Genomic DNA, 19731 nt, shown 5'->3' with positions numbered 1-19731 from the left:
AGTTGGATGATACTTGGCTTATTCAGTCTGTTGGTAATTATAATATAGTGTTATTATTACAAGTGAACCCATTCAGATATGACTAGTAGCCTACTTAAACAAAATAATAACAATACTCAGACATTGCTTAACAACGGACATCACATAACCAACTACCACGCTTTGGAAGGTAAACCTTTGATTACAAGGGAAATATGAAAACATAAATTATCAAATACAAAGAGTCATTCAATCATCCCTTTGTTTGATTACTTAGATGAAAAGTTCTCTCTGACAAAAACATACTGGATCACGTCATATGTTAAATCGTTGTGTTTTAGGTGGGTTTACAGGTATATTAAAAATTTAAAAGTTTTTAGTAATTGATCATATAGTTGGATAAATTAATAAAGTATGAAAGAGCATGAAGCCTGTACCTGTGCAGTTCTGTCAGTCTGTCTGCTGAGGTCTGATCAATCAGCAATGTCTGCTCAACAAGGCTTTCTCATGCCCCTTTATCTTCTCACAGGTGTCTCTCTCTCTCTCTCTCTCTCTCTCTCTCTCTCTCTCTCTCTCTCTCTCTCTCTCTCTCTCTCTCACACACACACACACACACACACACACACACACACACACACACACACAGAAACAGAGTTCATGCCCTACACGTCACTGACTTTGCTGTTGGGATAAAAAACATTTCCTGGTGACCAAAGTCCCTTCAAAAATAAAACGGAAACATTTATGAACAGGAACTTATAAATTTACAATATTGATGTTCATGAATGATTACTTAAATTTAACACAAGGCTCAAAACACAGAACCCTTTTAAAAAGAGGCATTACATAATTGAATGTTGGGAATAAAGACAAAACTTGACGAATGTTTCATTTTCTTTGGAGATAAAATGGAAATAATTGATTCCATTTTAAAGTGACTAATTTCTAACATCAACACTGTGTATGAACTTGTAGAAAACTATCAAACTTTTCCTATTATTTAGAAGTGTTGTTTAATACAGAAAGATTATTGAATTGCTTCAAATTAAAACCAACAGACATACTGTATAGATCCACATCTTTTAATACCCACTTTTAGAGAGACACAATAACCCTGGCAAAGGAAATATTGAACTAGCATTAACCATTAAAGGTACAAAAAGACAAATATAAATTAAAAGCACATGACAATATCCCTCCAAAAGAGTAATAACAAGTCTGGACTGCGCACATAGACCTGGAATGACACAGCACCTTTCAGGTACGTATGACTTCAACCTTAGGTATGTTTGACTTTGTACTGAACAGTTAGGAGCCTTCTTCCTCAGCAGGATTACAAGTTCACAGGATACAGTGTGCGGTAATGAGCCCCAGTGATGCATTTCCATACAGCTCCCACAAGGGGGTAGCATGGCATAAGTAAATCACAGTGATCCCTACACCATGCTGATTTGGCTCATGCCTTTCATTCACATCCTCACCTGCAACAGGTGCTGTTCACCCATTAAACAAGAAATAACAAAAGGCACAGCTGCTCACTGCAGCTCTTTGGCATCTCAGTGTTAAACAGTCACATTCAAATTACGATGAAGCTGGAGTTGCAACCAAGTTGTGAAAAGATCACATAAAAGAAAAAGGGAGCCAAGAAACCATGATAGTATTGCAGTAACATGAATAAGTACATTCACAATGATAGATGTTTCCATCAGCACGCGCAGCCACCCGTGCTGCTGCGGGGCGTCTCCTTCAGGCAGGCCTCCTTGTGATTGGCTAACAGACTGGCATCGCCGTTGACACTCTCGTTCATCTTCTCGCAGATGACGTCCACAAGCTTCTCAAAAACCTGCTTCACGTTGATGTTGTCTTTGGCACTGGTCTCAAAGAACTCGAAGCCTGGAAAGAGAAAGAAAAACTACAGTATGAGTGAGTCAGTATGTTTGATGTTTGTATTGTGTGTTCTTGCTAAGCATGTGATAAAAGTGTGTGTGTGTGTGTGTGTGTGTGTGTGTGTGCCAACCAAGCTCTGTAGCCAGTCTTTGGGCATCTTCAGTGGGGACCTGCCTGTCCTCTTCCAAGTCCAGCTTATTGCCTAACAGCACTACTTGAGCGTTGCCCCACGAGTACGTCTTGATCTGGGTTGCCCTGGGAAACAACACAACATTTTCACAAAAACTTTACTGCTTCCTTCCTTACTATTTCCTGCAGCCAGTGGAGAAAAGTAACAAAGCGCATTTACTCAAATGCTGTGCTTAAGTACAGTTTTGAAGTACATTGATGAAGATGTACTTTACATGAATGTTTCAATTTTATGCTACTTTTTAAACACAACAGCGCCGGAGTCTAGTGTGTGTGAGCCGATCTGTACCATTAATCGACCACCCGAACCGTCCCACAAACCACCAAATGTATGCATTATAATTGTCAGTAGAAAGAAGGACAGAGACAGACTGAGCACTGCTGCGCTCGTGTTTTTGAGAAAGAGAAAGTGGACTGTACACACAATGCTCAGAACGCTGCTTTTTGACACCTGTAGGTCATCTTGTGCATCACTACGGCGTGTAGTCCCGCCATGCCAGCTGTCCCTTTCACACGGACGTTGGTTCGGCTCTGTGACTACCTCCGCTGCCAGCTTAAAGGTGCAACAACTTAGTCCTGCCTTGAACAGGCTGTGTGAAAGGGGCTTGAGTTGCACCATCTTGCTTCTAAACCATGAAGTTTGACATTGTCTCTGATAACACTTTTGCACTTAAATAATTTTGATTGCAGGTTTTTTATTTGTGACAATTTAGTAGTATTTCTACTGTTACTTAAATATGTAAATAATATGTGTACTTCTTCCGCTACTGTTTAAAGATGAAGAACTTTCTGTACATGTATGGACTTAAAGCTGTGAGTTTTTCCCATTTGCAGTTATTCATTTCAAGTATTGCTAGTTATTTTGCAGGGTTTTCTTCATACTTTAACTACAGTAAATATTTTACAAGGACTGGAGGTAAATCGTCAGATTTACAAATGCTTCACCTGTTGGATAACACACACATATTGATATAAACAGTGGTTTAATGGTATAGGACGTTACAGCTGAAGGTCTACCCACCAGTCCTGTACAGCACAGAACGTCTCCTGGCTTGTGATATCATACATTAGCAGGAATCCCATGGCTCCTCTGTAGTAAGCTGTGGTGATGGTCCGGTAGCGCTCCTGCCCTGCTGTGTCCTGTAAACACACGACACACCTGAGAAATCAATCAATGACTTATATTGTTTAAACCAGGGGTCTTCAACATTTTTTAAGGACCCCTTAGCTGAAAGAGAGACGGATCAGGGACCCCCTACTACTAATATTGTATAAAATGAAGTTGCATATTAAACTGGGTGTAGGGCGGCATAAAGCCTTTATACATACCTTTTTAGTGCATAGAATACTAAGCTATTAAAATAATAATTGTTGGCATGATTTTATAAATCATCTTTTAATGTTACACATACATGTGGCACAGTGAATCCTTAGGATTTACTGTGTCTGTGTATGGCTACCTTAGTGACTACCTTCCCTATAGACCAGTAAGCCTATCATCAGTGTGGATTTATATTTGCTAATAATATGTGGGATTCATGTTAAGACGTTTTAATTTTTGAAAAAAACTTTCAAAAATTAACAATAATTTGGAGGCCCCCCTGCAGTGACTCTGAGGACCACCTAGGGGTCCCGGATCTCTGGTTTAAACCACATCACAATCTCAAAGGAACAGGGAAAGGACAGGGTTAACTTGGGGAATCATTAACTCTCTTTCTCTTGGTACAGAAGCTAATCCCGTCTGTCATGTGTTGATGTTGCCACACCCTGTAAACACACTGGGATATGCTCTCTGCTTCTTGGCTATACCTTAAGGGACAGAAATAAGCTCTGCAGATTTTATTTTTCTTCTTTATGCTTGTCTGATTGTGGGAAAACTGTTAAAGCATTACATAATAACTCTGATGTGGATACGTTACTGTAAAACTGCACCAAGAAATAAGACTTTAACTGATTAATCTCATAGGTTTAAATGTTCTCCCCTGATCAAACGTAAAGCCAGCAGCTGTCATGTACAATATTAACGTCACACACTCTAGATGGAGATTTAGGGTACAGTATATGTTGAAGGGACCACACTGTATAGTGTATGTGAAGGAGTCACAGCATGATATGTTACCACCATCTCAAACCCCTTTATGACCAACTTTGGTGCAGGGTTTTACAAAATGAGTTTATTCTAATGGCCCCATGAAACCCATTCAAGTTGCTCAGCAGCCAATAACATTTTACTTTGAGCCTTCCTCGTGTTAAAGTATGCAACTGTATCATTGTTAAGCAGAGCAGAGAAGGCCTGCTATGCTGAATACATTAAGTAAAGATGTATTACTATCATCTAACAGGAGCACTGTGGGTGAGCCCTAACCTTCCACTAACATTCAGTAATAGATCTGTCCTGGGTGTCAGTCTGCACAGTAAGCACATTCGGCTCCAGCAGCTCAAACCCATGCATCTTTCATGAACCCTGCCGGCTGGGGACGATGTTAAACATCAACTGCCATTAACTGCGGAGTGTGAGAAATTAGTTTACGCCACATCCATGACAGGCTGTGGCGTGTAAGAGGGCAAACTATGGAATGGGGTGAGGACAAACAGTCTATGCTGTGCAACAACGCCTTCAAAAGCTCTATTCTCTCTGCCTTTGGTTGAAGCTGCATATGAGAACCTCTCAACCCCAAGGTAAATACAGTTAATTACCCCAAGTAAATTATAGCTCTGACATTAAAGAGACTGCAGTGTTTTATACTCAATTTTGCTGCTATAGTGACTGTCAAGGCTGTTTGCTCTGTACAGTATAATTTTTGTATCTGCTGTTAGGAGTGAAAATGCTTCCTGAGCATTCTCCTGGAAATTATTAGGAACTCTTCAGACCTTAATGAATGCCACAGCTCTTTCTAAACTGACACCTCTTCTGGAGGCTAACTAGATCCTTAATCCTGTTAAACTTAATTAGGCAAATGTTTGTTCTTCTCAGTCGTTTATGACGAGAGGTAGCCAACACAGAGACTTATGGTTCTTTTCTTTATCCTCGATGAACTGAATGATAATACGACCTTTAGCGTGTTGGGTTTTTGGAGTTTACCCCGACTGCCTCATTTCCACAATGCTTGGGCACTATTAAGAAAATAATGATTATATGCTTATTACAGGAAAGCAGAGTGTGATCAATATATGGCTTTTCTGATATAGTGGGTCAAATTTGGCAATTTGAACAATGCACAATTTTGTTCCTTCCTGAACACATTTACATGAAAAAGTCTGTAAAATCTGTGATGAAATTAGACTTTTCTTTTGTACATTTTCATTAATTTAATTATGCAATAATATATTCTGTATTCCATGGTGTTAATGTACCATTATATATATATACATATATATATATATATGAAAAAAACTCTTGTAGTGAATGTAAGAGGTGGCAAATCCTGCAGTAACCACAGTGTTCCACCATAAACAATTACATTTTTTAAGTTTTAATGTGTCATTGTATCTATGTTGGCTAACTGCTAAAGGTGCGGCTACGTAAATTAGCCTTAAGAGTATATAAACTGAGGACCAAACAAGGTGACTAATTCTAATCTTTTCAGGCAGTCTGCCACATGTGATGTCAGTTAATAAACAAAGCAACCGCCCCAGGTAACACCACATATTAAATATCCCAATCAGAGTCGTAAAAAAAAACTACACACATTAGGTTTTTACACTCAGCACTCTGAACTTTTTATGTGCCAGATTAATTAGAGTTAAATCTACTCGAACTGTAACACAGTCTGCCAGCATTTACTCATCTGCTGCTGCACTGAGAAAATATCTTTCAGTTTGTACTGGCCTTATCTGCCAGACTTCCACTCCACCAGACTCTGTGCATTCGGTGGTAAACAGTTTGAAAGCAGGAAGGTGAAGGAATGAAATTAGCTTTGCTTTGTGATTCTTTTTCATGCCAGGATAATTTGCCAAGCAACAGAGTACAAACCACTTAAAATTGAAAAACAAAAAAACTAAATCCTATTATTCTACATGTACTGATTTAAAAAAAAATGTTGCTTTTAAACAACAATAAACTAAAAGAGTAACATAGCTGTGTCTGTCACATATCACTACAGCTATTCAAGAGTAGAAACAAACATTTAAAATTTGGGGGGGGGGGTTGCTTTTATAATACCTTCTTCAAAACCTTTACATCTAACACTATTCTAACTTTGGACTCGTGGGATGTTATACTGCAGTTCACTTTACTAAGTTTCAGACAATAATAATGCCATTTGACAATTTTACAGACACTTTTTGTGTCTATATCTTTCTGTCTTTCTGCTGTAAGACTTGTTCTCCATTTTTATTAGTTTTCTTTTCCCCCGCTCTTAGTTGGTCCATGGAAAGAAAACATCTGGCTCTACACCTAATTTTCACCTTTATAAATGGCACACTAAATACAGTCAAATTGTGAATTAAATGCATTTAAAAAATACATCATGAGACACTTGTGGTATAGTAAACAGCATATTTGATGAAGTTGATGTACTTGCATGATTCTTGCACTTTTTGGCTTGTACCCACATGGTTGAGTGCACTTATTGTAAGTCGCTTTGGATACAAGGCCAGCGAAATAAATGTAATGTTATATGGCACTGATTTACCATACATCTCCCACCAGCATGTAGAAAATATATTCCTTTATCGGCATATTTCAAAGATCAATGTGAAGTTTTCCAACGTACCCAGATCTGAAGTTTGACCCTCTTGTCGTTCCTGTAGATGGTCTTGACTTTGAAGTCGATGCCCACTGTGCTGACAAAGGCTGAAGTGAAGGAGTCATCTGCAAAGCGGAACAGGAAGGAGGTCTTTCCCACGCTGCTGTTGCCGATGATCAGCAGCTTAAACATGTAGTCAAAGTTTTGGTCGGCTGCATCTCTCTGTTCCTGGCCCGCTCCTGCATCTCTGGCTAATGCCATCTATCAAATGAAGTAGTACAAGAGGAGAAGAATGGTCTTTCAGATTCCCTCATACATAACCTCAAACTCATTCATAAAAAAGTATCCACCATAATTGTGAAGTGTTTCTAATGGAACCTGTAACTAAGAACACTATGTGATTAATCATTTCATTAATTTAGCAGCAAAAATTATTTCTTCTCCAATGTCAGGATTGGCTGCTTTTCTCAGTTTTATATAATTGTAAGTTGAACATAATTTTTTTTTTTTTTACTGTTGATCAATACATTAAAGATGTCCCTTTGGGCTTTGGAAAAAATATTTCCTGACATTTTATACGCTTAATCCATTAAACAACAAAATAATCAACAGATTACCTGATACTGTATTATGAAAACAATGGTTAGTCGCAGGCAACTCTGCAAGCAACAATTCACCAGAAAACACACTTGCAAACATTACGTATGACAGCAGAAGAATATAGGTACATTTGTGCTGTAAAATAATAAAAAAAATAAGATGAATTTGTCAATTAATGGATTAGTAAACTATTTTGTATTATTTTATATATATCTTGAAGGTAGCATTTGATATGAGTGATTGTATGATTTGGCTCCATCGCCAGCCTCCCTAGCTGATACTGGCTTATTTAAAGATTGTGGGGAGACAGCGATGTGGTAAGACAGTACTCGTGTGTTCGAATGTCAGAGTGAGGAATCTCAGCAATTTGAGAATATACACTCACATGCCTGAAATGCATCCAGACTAATAGCTAAGTAGATGTTAGTAAATGGAAGTGTTGTTTTAAAAATGGTCTATCTTCCCCCCTCATCCCTCTGAGCTCTCATCCCTGTGTTATGAATCATCAACCAGGGCGAGCTCCTTCCACTGTTTCTCCCTCTATCAGTCGCCCACTGCTTGCTCCCTGTCCATTTGTCACATGGACTCACGTCGCAAAAACTTATGGGATCAGTGGATGCTGAGCAGTGGGCGAGGGGGCAATAGATTCTCCTCCTCTCCCTGTATATTTTGTCCATCATCCATCAACCCACTGACACTGCCATTTAAACACACACACACACACACACACACACTTCCTTGCATCACTCTCATTGTCATCCATCCAACTATGCATCCCTCCTGACATCATCCATAATTATCTCACCCTATCCCACTCCACACTCTCTCCTTCCTCCGTCTTTCTGCATCATCAGGAGGCTGACCCATCCATTCATCCACACATCATCTATCTACCCCCCCCCCCCTCCTCTTTCCCAGAGGCTGAGCTGAGTCCTGTACTCCTCCCCGATGACTGCGATCTCTCAGGAGACCAGCTCAGCATTACCACTTCCAAGATCATAAAGAGGGACTGGCCGGCGTGCTGCTGTACACACTCAGCAAAACACTAATATCCACGCATGCGCCTACACATCAGTGTGAATAACGTACAAACGGGTATGGTGTGTGTTGAGGTTTACAACGTTGGATGCAGATGAAAACCGGGCATTTCGCATAAAAGCAACCGCGTCATAATACAACATAAGACTTAACAGCAGATGTTGACATAAAGTGGTTAGGTCAAAAGTAGTTAATGGAAACGGTAAATGGAAATGGTGTGTGCACTTTGAAAGACCAGGCTACGTTACTGTGGGGGCACATGGGGTTACGACACTTGTTCACACCTAGAATTAATCTAGTTATAGCTACACAAACCAGCCTGATGTACTACAAACACAAAGATAAAAGTTTTTTGACATGCGTTAGGTTGACACTGTAGGCTAGTTAGCCTAATTTGCCTAAACTGCCCCACCATACGGTAGCTCAACTACAACCTGATGACATTAAAAACGTTTTTGGCAACTGTGTTCAATGTTAACTTACCTTGAATGTTGTTTATGAGTCTGTCTCCTCCGTCCTCCCCGCGGTTCATCCACCTCTACCTGAAAGCCGATGGGTGTGCGCTGCAGTCGGGCGCTCCACTTCAGGCGCTCCACTCCCGGATCTCCAGGATGTGCATGTGCCTCTATCGCTGGGACACCCACCGTGTAACCAAAGTCAAGTCAGCAAGGATATATAAATGAAACTCCCGGTAAGGATTTTCAAAATAAAACCATACATTTTTTCTTTCTAACTTAGGCTATGTAAAAATTAAAACCATGGTCAACACATTTTAAAAACCATGTTGAACACATCCGTCATTTGTTTAAGCAACTCTGGAGCAAAGTTGAGTTGTCATCGTTTTAGTTTGTATTGCGCATGCATATTGCAATGTTCGGTATAGGCTACGCAGCTGTTGCTTTTCATCCTCTGTGATTCTGTGAAGTGTTGATGCGTAGTATCATATAACTATTGTATATTATAGTATTTATATTCAGTAATGTTAATATGTAGAGCTGTGAGTCACTAATTGCATTCCTTAGAATGTTAGAATTTAGATTCAAATTGATTGTTTAGACTGAAACTAGTGAAAAAAGAAAGACTCCAAGGTGACATCCTTATATGGCTTGTTTTGACCAACTGTCCAAAAAACCATTGATAGTCAATATCTATATCATGACACAAAATTAATTGACTGATTGTGGAAGACTACATTGACAAACTTTGCATGACCGTTTGTCCTATCAAACTATTAATTTGAAGGCTAAATCACGAAACTTCCGGTATTATTCTGTCGTAATTGATGCTTGAGTTTCAATAGTACCTGGTCACTTTTATACCGTGGATAAAATATAGCAGCTGATTCATAAAGTCTAACATTCCCATTTAATACGCTGAACTTCAACATGTAAATCGCTGATATATTACAAAGTCTTGAATCATACAAACCCTACTTGGGTTTGTATGATTTGTCCTGGTCTTTCTCAACAAGCATCATCCTGACTGTGAGCATTGCACCCAGGCACATGAATCATGTCCAAACAAGATCAGCTCTACTTGGTTTGCAAACTTCAAAGGATGGTATTGTTAAGCATTGAGAATTCCAGCATGTGCTTGTGCTGTAAGGCCTGACTGTGAATTTAAAACAGAGAAAATCATGTTGGAGCAAGAGAAAAACTACAGCTGTGGGGCAGTGATGCAACAGACCTGCCAAAACTGCAGTGTGAAAGAGGCTTTTTATTGGTGCTTAGCAAAACATCGTCCCTGAGACCTCAGTAGCACACCCTAAACAATACACAGACAGTTTTTTTTAGAATAGAGTTATACACATAGTGAACTGTGTTTCTTTTTTTAATAAAAGGTATTCAACTCAAGTTCCTAAATAGCCTATTTTTTCTAAATTAAGAAATGTTCTCAACTAACACAAACAGAGGTATTCTCTTTAGAACTGGACCACATCTATTTTGTGGATATTATCTTCATCTTAAGCCAAACAGTAAAATATAAGAAAAAAATAAAATCAAACAGGAACTCTTAACTCTAGACATAGCCTGGTAAATCAGACACGTTTTCTGATACATATTTAAAATAACACTGCCACAAAACTTCCATCATCTTGAACAGTAACATTGTCACTTGAAGTCCTCCAAAGTCAGAAGTTACAGAACAGAACAAGAAAACATACAATTCTGTCAATGTTTTGTGGCCAAACTGCCTGGACATATTTAACATGCATACCTTCTACCTCAAAGGTTGATGAGCTCTGACTCAATATTCATCGTGGCTTATCAGTGCAAGGTTCTGGTGGTACTGTGAGCAGGTTTTTGGTCATTTGAGTGGAGGTATCGGGCTGGATCGTTGTGCACCCATAACCTGTGGAACTCCTTGATGAAGGGTTGCACCAGGTCTGGCTCATCGGTGACAATGACGTTCTCCACATTGCTCTGCACTGCTGTCAGTGTCCAGTTGAGGGAGCCGGTGATGAGCAGCCGGCCGTCCACCAAGGCAAACTTGTGATGCATGTAAACAGAACCCACGTCGCATCGTGCACAGATCCCTGCGGAGCAGAGGGTAGACAGGCAAGAGGGTGGAGAATATTCTTTAATGCTGTAGAGTTTCCTTGCTATGTAGTCCTGGGTTGTGCACAAAGAATATTAATGGGAATGTGGATATGTTGAATACTACATAAGGTGCTTTCTGTGAATACATAAAGGATAAGTATCAATTCATGTTCCTGCTTTTTATTTATCTTTTTAACTTAAGTACAAAAAAAGTTTCTAAATGGACAGTGCTGACCTCACCTGATGAGTTGTAATATAGACGGGTAATATATTTAGAACAAATCTAAATGCATTTTAAAGCTACATTGAGTAAGAATTTCTCCCATCTAGCGGTGAAATTGTATATGACAACCAACTGATTATTACTTTCTAGCCCCTCCCATTCCGAGCACGTTCTAACTCCTACGGTGGCCGTATTATTCCAAGAAGTACGATTTCGTCCGTGAGTGTTCCTTCCAGTGTAATAATAATTGTATGTTATTTCATTGCTAACATCAGCTATCAGGTTTCCAAACATATGCACGCTAATGTTAGTAAAGTGCTTGATGGTGCCTGGAAGGCGACGTTGGGGGCTTAAAACACCAAACGCCTAGTAAAGTATCAGTGCTATCGTTATTCTGTATATTGTACGAGATTAATAGTGTAAGGCAATGTTTACAGCGTAGGAGAGAAGCAACGGAGGTTTGTGTTTTTAATATATTTCTCTGAGCAGTATGAACAATGTCAATGAAACCGAAATTAGCTCTTAGTATCGCCGTCGTTTACACACAGCTGTTCTAGCTGTAGCTCGTCTGTGTTACAACTGCACATGACGCGAGTTGTCTGCCAGGGAAATCACGACACATATGATTACGTTTATGTTACAAGGTAGACAATCCTTTGTCATCACTGACACAAGGAAAAGTATCCTAGACGTTGATCTAGCGTTATGCACAACCATGCTATAGTTAGCCAAGCAACTATAAAACGTCGAATTTACACAAATAGGCAGAATTATCTTTTGAGAAGAAAGCAGGCAACTTTGGTGTCCCTTTTAAAATCCTTGCTCCTTATGAGCTCTTTCCATCTTGGAAAAGCCACGCCAATATTGACTTTGGTCTTGTTGCTTTGCCGGTCGCGTTGTCGTTTTAATTCTCTTTTTAACTTCCTTGGCGACTCCGTTACATGTCCTCGAGAATAGGCGCAATCCTCCATTTTCAACAGGCTTTCAAATCTGCCGGCAGTCGCAAGTAATCTTCTCCCCCTCCCTGGCACTGAGTGTAAAAGCGCGAAAGGTGGAGGCATGTCCCTCTTTGGCTAATGTATTTTAAAGATGGAGGCGCAACATGGCTGCCGCCATTCGAGCGACTCGCTACGTATGTATTCTGAATGATTCTGAATGGCAGATTCTACGCTTACGAGAATACTTTGATTAGTTGGTGGAAGTAATTACACATGAATGAGCACACATTTGTGAAAGAACAAAGGGGATTTTGCTAAGAATCAACTAAAAAAATGACACAATGGAGCTTTAAAGTTTTGTACTTTCACTACATAAACTATTTCACCACTGCAAAATCATTTCATCAATAGCTTACAACACAATAACATAAAACAAACATAAAATCACGAGACACTTATTTCTTGCTCTTTTCCAGACTGAGCAGTAGAAATCATTTGAATAGGGGAACCTGAGAAGAAGCTATTCAATCTGACAAACAATTTTAAACATACAGTAGGCCTTTATATTTATTTCACTTGTCAGATTTCTTAAATATGTATGTGTATTATGATTACTTACTACTTGCTATCAGCTTTTCCTAAAGATGTGCATTTATTTGTTATTGTTGAGTATTGCAACTAAAAATTAGCTTACTAAATAACTGCAGTGGCTCTTTTACATAAACCAAGGATATACAGTAAATCAAAAATAATATTGGTTGTAACACAGAATATGCTACGAATACTAAATGCTATTTTAATCTTTTGTATAGAAATAGTTTCTCTTCTGTTGTGTACAATGGAAATTACTTTGGTAGGGTATTTTGATTTCAGTTTGTATCACACTGTAGACTACTAATTTGTAGATTGGAAAGCAGACTAAACTGGGAGAGAGATTAGACATGCAAATTCTCTCTTGAAGGAGTAAGTTCATGTCCCTTTAAAGAAAATGAAACACTATTACCAGGAATGTTTTTAAGACTCTTAACCTGCTTAATCGCTCTGTGTAGTCGCTCTGCCTTTTTAAAATATGTTCAGCTCAAAGTAAAGAGAGCCATAATGGGAAAGAGTAAATGCAGTTTTGGCCCCCAGGACGCGGACAGTCCAGAAGATGTCGCTTTAAGATAATTTCCCCTGCCCTTTCAGAGCCTCTGGGAATATTTCATGGAAATATTTGGACTATCCAAACCAGTGACAGCAAACTAATCCAAAGCACTTAGGTGCCAGTGACATATTGTTACTTGAGGATAAAAAAGGTTTCTGCAGACAAAATAGATACAGTATGGAAAGAGGAGTTGGTTGTCCATTGTGCCAAAGTGGTTCTCTCACACACACACACACACACACACACACACACACACACACACACACACACACACACACACACACACACACACACACTTAGAAACACTTTGCCTGATTAAATTTGCTGTCTGGTTGCCAATTTCTTACTCACTTAATTCTTACTTAACAATATGCAGTGGCAGTAATTTATTAAATGCAGAGGGCTGCGACAGAAAGTGAGACAGTGTGAGTCGGACACGTGACGCAAAATCTTTCAGAGCTTTCAGAGCATGATTACCATGACTCATAGGAAGGCTTGTAATAGAAACCTCCATTCCCCCAGACAGTTCCTATCATTTCTCCATTCACCACTAAGGAACCCTGTGGGACTTACTGACAATGACACAGATTGTTCGAGAACACAGAGGGAGCACCTTTTATTGAGTAAGACCAGAGTCATCCTTCATGTATTTCAAGTGAAATTTGTCCATTATAATGACCCCACATGGGTTAGTGTGACTTTTGTAACGAATAATATCTCTAGATATTATTTGTTACAAAAGTCACAATAATGTAATATCTCTAGATATTATTTATATATATTTTTAATATGTCTCGGGCCTGTTTTTGAAATTGCTTGGCATAATAAGGATGGTTCGTCACAGTGACTGTCACACAGCATGAAGACATATATAGTACTTCACAATGATTTAAAAAATAAATAAAATACATGGATCTGTTTCCCTTACCAGCCTTGCGGAGGACCCCTATCTGGGAGCCGGTGATGGCTGCGTAGTCCTTATCAGTGAGGACTCGGATGGTGACGCCCCTGCTATGCAGCGCTAGTACAGCCCTGCTCAGGTCCATGTTGGAGAAGGCAAAGACACACAAGTCCAGAGAGGAGGTAGCAGACAGGATGCGGCGAAGAAAACGAGCGAAAGAGGTCTCTACGCCATGAGGCAACGGGCAGAGACAGGAACTGGAAAAGCCAAAACAAGAGAAAATATGAGTTTGCCTACTTATGTATCAACTGTTAATCTTCTCTAGGGTATACTAATCCTGCATCCTTTTTTCTGTTTACATATTCCACCTCTTACCCAGGTTGTCCAGAAGGTGAGGAAACCAACTGCCCAAATTGGGTTTTTTAGGTATTATTTTATGTGAAACACTTATTCAGTAGGTAAAAGAACAGTCCTGTTAAGTGGGAAACAATTGGGACGAGGAATGGTAATTGCACTGAGCAAATCCACTTACTGAATGCATCTAGGGGCTATGAAGTGGCCATGCGCTGTCACAACACACTTGACAGTGATACAGAGAAAATCATATATAGCTTCCTTTTACTCAATTCAGTGATTATGTTTCACTTACTGAGGCGACGAGGGAGTGAAGATGTGCTCCACACAGGCCATCTCTGAGGGAAAGAAGAGGACCTCATTGAGGGTTCTTCCAGTCCTGAGGTGACGGAGGAGCCAGCTAAGCAGCTCCACACTGAGAGAGAGGCCCACCACACCCAGGCTGACCACCTTCACCGTCCACATCATTGACATTTACTACATAACACAATAACGTTCAAACTAATCATGTACTATAATGCAAACTTTCTTACCTTTACATATAATCATAAAATGTTTTGTCTTGCATGATTATATGCATTTTCATAAAGGTTTCAAATTGTTTTAATTATGATTATAGTATCTGTTTTGCATATGTTTTGTAGTGCTAAAGTAAGCCAATTAAACCCTAAGTCCACCTTTTCGATTTTTTTTTATTTTATATCCTTGCAAATGTAATATATTTGTGTTGTAGCCTCTTTAAATACGTCATTTTGGGAAATCATAATAGGCATTTGTCACCATTTTCTGACATTTTTAAGACAAAAAACGATAAACTGAATTGAGAAAATAATCAGCAGCAGTCTATGATGAAAATAATCATTATTTGGCGATCTAATGTCATATACTATAACTGCACGAAACCTCTGAATGTTGTCTGACAAAATACACATACATTGTATGTTATAATAGGAATGTATTGTGTATTTAACCGTTTAGCAGCATACGATTCGTTTTCTTTTCATACTGGCTGATAGATATGGCAACCCACAGAAACATCAGAAACAACATACAGTTACACAATGTTTAGGTATTGAAATTGTATGCTACTTCTACTTTACTACATACAGAGGCAAATCTTGTACTTTTTACTACACTAGCTAAAGTTGCATTTATTTGACGACGGTGATTCGTACTGTAAGTTACCATATCAACCCCAAACACTGAGGAAAGAAGACAAACTACGACACAAACGCCATTTAAACCACGCTAACTGCAAATATGTATAAAAAGTTGACAACTTAATATTTCGAGAATTTAGCAGGGCATGTCAAAACATAAAACGAGAGCATTTTTAGACAACACACCTAAGCATCTTCTGTCGCCACCACGCGGACTGTGTCAGAAGCTGTTTCGTCACTGGCAATCATCTTAACTGACATTTCAGGGAGCCAATGACTGGCCGTGAAACACACGCTCTCCTCCAATCAATTAACGCGAACAGTTGCCGGTGCCGGGTCTTTGAGGAAGTCTTTTCCGCAACGTGTATCTTCTACAAGCAAAGGTAAACAAGATTAAACTTTTACTAGATACCATTTATCAACCACGACATTTCTAATAGCTACAGTTAATCGAGGCATATTCAAATATGATTTCTTACCAGAGTCCATTTAACTCGTATTTTCATCGTGAGGCGATTTACGTTGAAACGTTACTGGAGATCAACAACAAACATGCTAACGTTAGCCTGCTAACTTTAGTTGCTAACAATATGGAGCAGCAGCTGCCGACTGGAGTTGTTCTCTAGTCCATGTTTCTCACATATTTCCTCTTTGGTGGTATTTTCCTATCGTAGATGTTCTCTTTGTTAAAGCTCCCTGTTTTGTTTTTGTCTCTTTTTCACACATACTTGATTCAGTTTGTGTGCAATGGGTCGCCGCAAGTCCAAAAGAAAGCCTCCTCCTAAAAAGAAGATGACAGGAGATCTGGACTCTCAGTTTACCTGTCCATTCTGCAACCACGAAAAGTCATGTGATGTCAAAATGTATTTACAATTTCACTAAATACCTATCATCCCAAGACAACTGCTTCAAGTTTGATTCGTTGATTTCTGATGTGATTGTTGCCAACTTTGTTGTTGTTGTGCTTTTTATGTTGACAGGGAGAGAAGCAGAAATACTGGTATAATATCATGCACAGTCTGCTTGGAGGAGTTCCAGACCCCCATTACCTGTATCCTTATTCACACATGAATACAACCACCTGTTATGTGACTGAAGTTCCACACTTAATTCATGAGATAATAACGTCTGTATTGATTTCCAAAGTTCATATCATCCTGCACTGATTTAAACTCTTACTCTTAAGCAACAAAGTTCTTTTTATCCTTAATCCAATTCTCTTCAGATCTGTCAGAGCCAGTTGACGTGTACAGTGATTGGATAGATGCCTGTGAAGCAGCTAATCAGTAGCCCTCGTGGAGCTGGATGTCTTTCGGGAACGGGATGAGGATGGGTCTGATGGTCCTGGGCCCATTAGGATCAAGCTGGTCAGAGGACATTTATGAAACTATTATTGTTCACAGGTTTCCATGTGGTCACTTAAGATTTACAGTTGTGTGAACAGCAGTTTCACCTATTTGATCTTCAGTAGGAAGCGGCTCTGAAGCCTTCCCGTTGTCTTCTGACATCTTCCCCCTTCTGTGTAAGATTTCAGCCCACAACTCTAGTTTTGACTCTTGAGATGTATTAAACAAATTGAGAGCTTTCTATTTTCAACATTTGTTGTTGTTGTTGTTGTTTTTGTATGGGTCTCAAAAATCATTTAGCCTTTACATAGAAGTTGTGAATGGAAAACGTGTCCTGCTTTTTATTTAATTTTTTAACCGATAGATATTGTCAGGTGCAGAAATGTAATTTTTACAAGAGGCCTGTAGTGTAAGTGAATGGGCTCCCAATCTTTTTGGTTCGCATTATGAGAAAGAGACGTGAATATGTGGATCTTGACAGAATCAGTGAGTTGGTGCATTCAAAAGTTGAAAATATTACGTTTTCCACACGCTCATTCTCTATCGTACACTCTGAAACACGCAGCAGGGCCTAATTGGAGAGGAAACTTTTCAGGTATGGCTTCACTGCCAGGCTTTGCAAAGTGTAGGTTGGAGTAAACCTTTTTCTTTGGTTAAATTTTAACACAGTTCAGCATGATGTTACGGGCTGTGTGTCCACAGCTCTCCTCATCCTCATAAAGACAGTTGTGTCACAACATTAGGTCATTCCACTGGAGAGAGGAATGGACATGTGAGATTTAGGCTTAGCTGCTAAGTTCAAAGGTTTGGAATTCTTAAATCATTTAGTTTTTCACTTGATTGTATGTTTTTAGCTTACATGTTTGAGAAATGCAAAAATTCAATAAGTACAAATTGTTATGAAGCGGACTTTTAGAAAATAGTGTTTTCTTAAACTGTATTCAGGTGTTAATATTGAGTGCTTCTTTTCCTATGCAACAGCCATCAGTGTTTAATAGCATAAAAACACGCTGTTTAAAAAAAAAAAAATGTTATCAATTTGAAAAGTGTGATCTTGGAAATAAAGCAATAAGACTTAATACCAGTACGTGTTGGTTGGTTTTTATTTTATTGTATAATTAACTAAACACACGATAGAGTAGGTTTTCTTTTTGTGATGAAGAGGTGGTTGTTTGAACTTGATTTGATTTAGTTGAATGTTAAGTCATTTTTTTTAATGGGGGGGATGGAAATAAAAGATAGTGATTAGATCCCACATGTCATAAATATCCTGTCTGGAACTGAGCACCACCATCTGGTGACAAGTGGAGAGACAACCTCAGAATTAGGGTTTAGATGAACTGTCAAAGAAATTGAGATTTAATAAAGACAATGGTTACAAAAATACTTCAGTAAGTGTCAGTTCTGAAATAATAAGCAGCCTTGACTTGATAGATTTTATAGTAAAAGTTGAATTAGGTGAAAGAACACCGGCAAAGACCTCCAAATGTGTGTTTTTATTTAGAGTTTTTACTGTTAGCGTTGATGATACACAGGTGTAGTCAACCATGCAGAACACAACTTTTTGGTTCAAAGAAATCCTAGCACAATGGGATACCCTCAGCAAGTGAATGGATGATGAACCAGAAGAACACTTTTTAAAAATACATTTTATACATTTATAGCACTTAAATTCAACGGTGTCAAAGACACTGGCAGTGCCAGTTTCAAAGTAAAATGTATGTGTGCACGGCTATTGATCTACTCTCCTGTGACATCTGTGACCGTGACACATCTTTAGGAGTCCAGTATCCATTCATCTCCACAGAGAACAGAATGTAGCAGATCACAAATGAAAGAAGACACAGTGTAGCAAGGCTGTGCACCAGGCAGGGCTGAGTGATAATAGATGAGATGTGGAGTGCCTGCCTGGGCTCTCCACCCAGGCAAAGTGTCTCCATGCACGCACTGCACTGTGTATTGTGTTTCATGATGGACCCCAGCTGGAGAGGTATTGACGACGCCTTATGAAACATGCTGGAGGATGATTACAATGGAGAATGATTATCACTTAGTCTCTCGTCTGTCTCTGCACGGCCCCGTCCCACTCCCTCCCCCTCTCTTCTATATCTCGCTCCTTCTTTCTCCTCTCCCATTCAGCACGCGAGGTCAAGTGTCACTCCGTCTCCGTTGTCAAGGCTGCCAATCACCCACACAGTGAGTGCGAGGCAACTGTTGCCAAGGAAACAGCGATTTGGTTGCTAGGCACCTGGAGCTGTGCTCACAATAGTCATTTTGTTGCTTAGAAGCACACACACATACATACAGAAATACACACAAAACCACAGAAATGGCTTTGCCAAATCAACAAGTTTACACAACGTCAGTGTAAAATTTCGTATAAATTATAATTACAAACTGTGCTAAGAAATAAGAGATTTGCTTGCACAGTAAGAAATCATAGAATAGTACATGAAAAGAGTGTAATTTATCATGGGCAGATTTGCAAACGGATGCTAATATATTGCTGAATTTGCAATGAAATGTTGATTTTCTAATTTATAATACTTAGCAATAATGCTAATGCACCAAAAATGTAATTCAGGATGTTTTATTCCAACACCTTTGCTACCTGATTAATCAGCCAACCCTGACGTCCAAGAACTCTTCAGACTCACACCTCAACTTGATCAATAAAAGACATAAACATCCATCATTCTGACTAAAAATAGTTTCCCATAAAATCAATCAATCCCTTATTTCCC

At 39.1% G+C, this 19731-nt stretch overlaps 3 protein-coding genes across 3 annotated transcripts; 1 reads left to right on the top strand and 2 right to left on the bottom strand.

Moving 5' to 3' along the window:
* Nucleotides 1–1045: 1045 nt before the first annotated feature.
* On the bottom strand, nucleotides 1046–9032 carry rab3da (RAB3D, member RAS oncogene family, a). Its single transcript, XM_078280940.1, has 5 exons — nucleotides 8865–9032; nucleotides 6771–7004; nucleotides 3077–3195; nucleotides 1997–2121; nucleotides 1046–1872 (listed from the first exon to the last, which is right to left on the bottom strand). Exons 2-5 carry the CDS (start codon nucleotides 7002–7004, stop codon nucleotides 1685–1687), a joined length of 666 nt encoding a protein of 221 aa, XP_078137066.1. The 5' UTR covers nucleotides 8865–9032; the 3' UTR covers nucleotides 1046–1684.
* Nucleotides 9033–10125: 1093 nt separating this feature from the next.
* Nucleotides 10126–14955, bottom strand: pld6 (phospholipase D family, member 6). Its single transcript, XM_078268947.1, has 3 exons — nucleotides 14777–14955; nucleotides 14155–14384; nucleotides 10126–10917 (listed from the first exon to the last, which is right to left on the bottom strand). The coding sequence occupies exons 1-3, from the start codon at nucleotides 14953–14955 to the stop codon at nucleotides 10649–10651; spliced, it is 678 nt and encodes a 225-aa protein (XP_078125073.1). The 3' UTR covers nucleotides 10126–10648.
* Nucleotides 14956–15964: 1009 nt separating this feature from the next.
* On the top strand, nucleotides 15965–17237 carry LOC144537296 (transcription elongation factor 1 homolog). The gene is made up of 4 exons (XM_078280927.1): nucleotides 15965–16024; nucleotides 16379–16504; nucleotides 16622–16692; nucleotides 16867–17237. Exons 2-4 carry the CDS (start codon nucleotides 16389–16391, stop codon nucleotides 16929–16931), a joined length of 252 nt encoding a protein of 83 aa, XP_078137053.1. The 5' UTR covers nucleotides 15965–16024; nucleotides 16379–16388; the 3' UTR covers nucleotides 16932–17237.
* The last annotated feature ends 2494 nt before the right edge of the window (nucleotides 17238–19731 follow it).

This window comes from Sander vitreus, chromosome 2 (assembly GCF_031162955.1).
Source record: "Sander vitreus isolate 19-12246 chromosome 2, sanVit1, whole genome shotgun sequence".
Classification (NCBI taxonomy): domain Eukaryota; kingdom Metazoa; phylum Chordata; class Actinopteri; order Perciformes; family Percidae; genus Sander; species Sander vitreus.
This window is presented reverse-complemented; position numbering and strand designations above follow the sequence as displayed.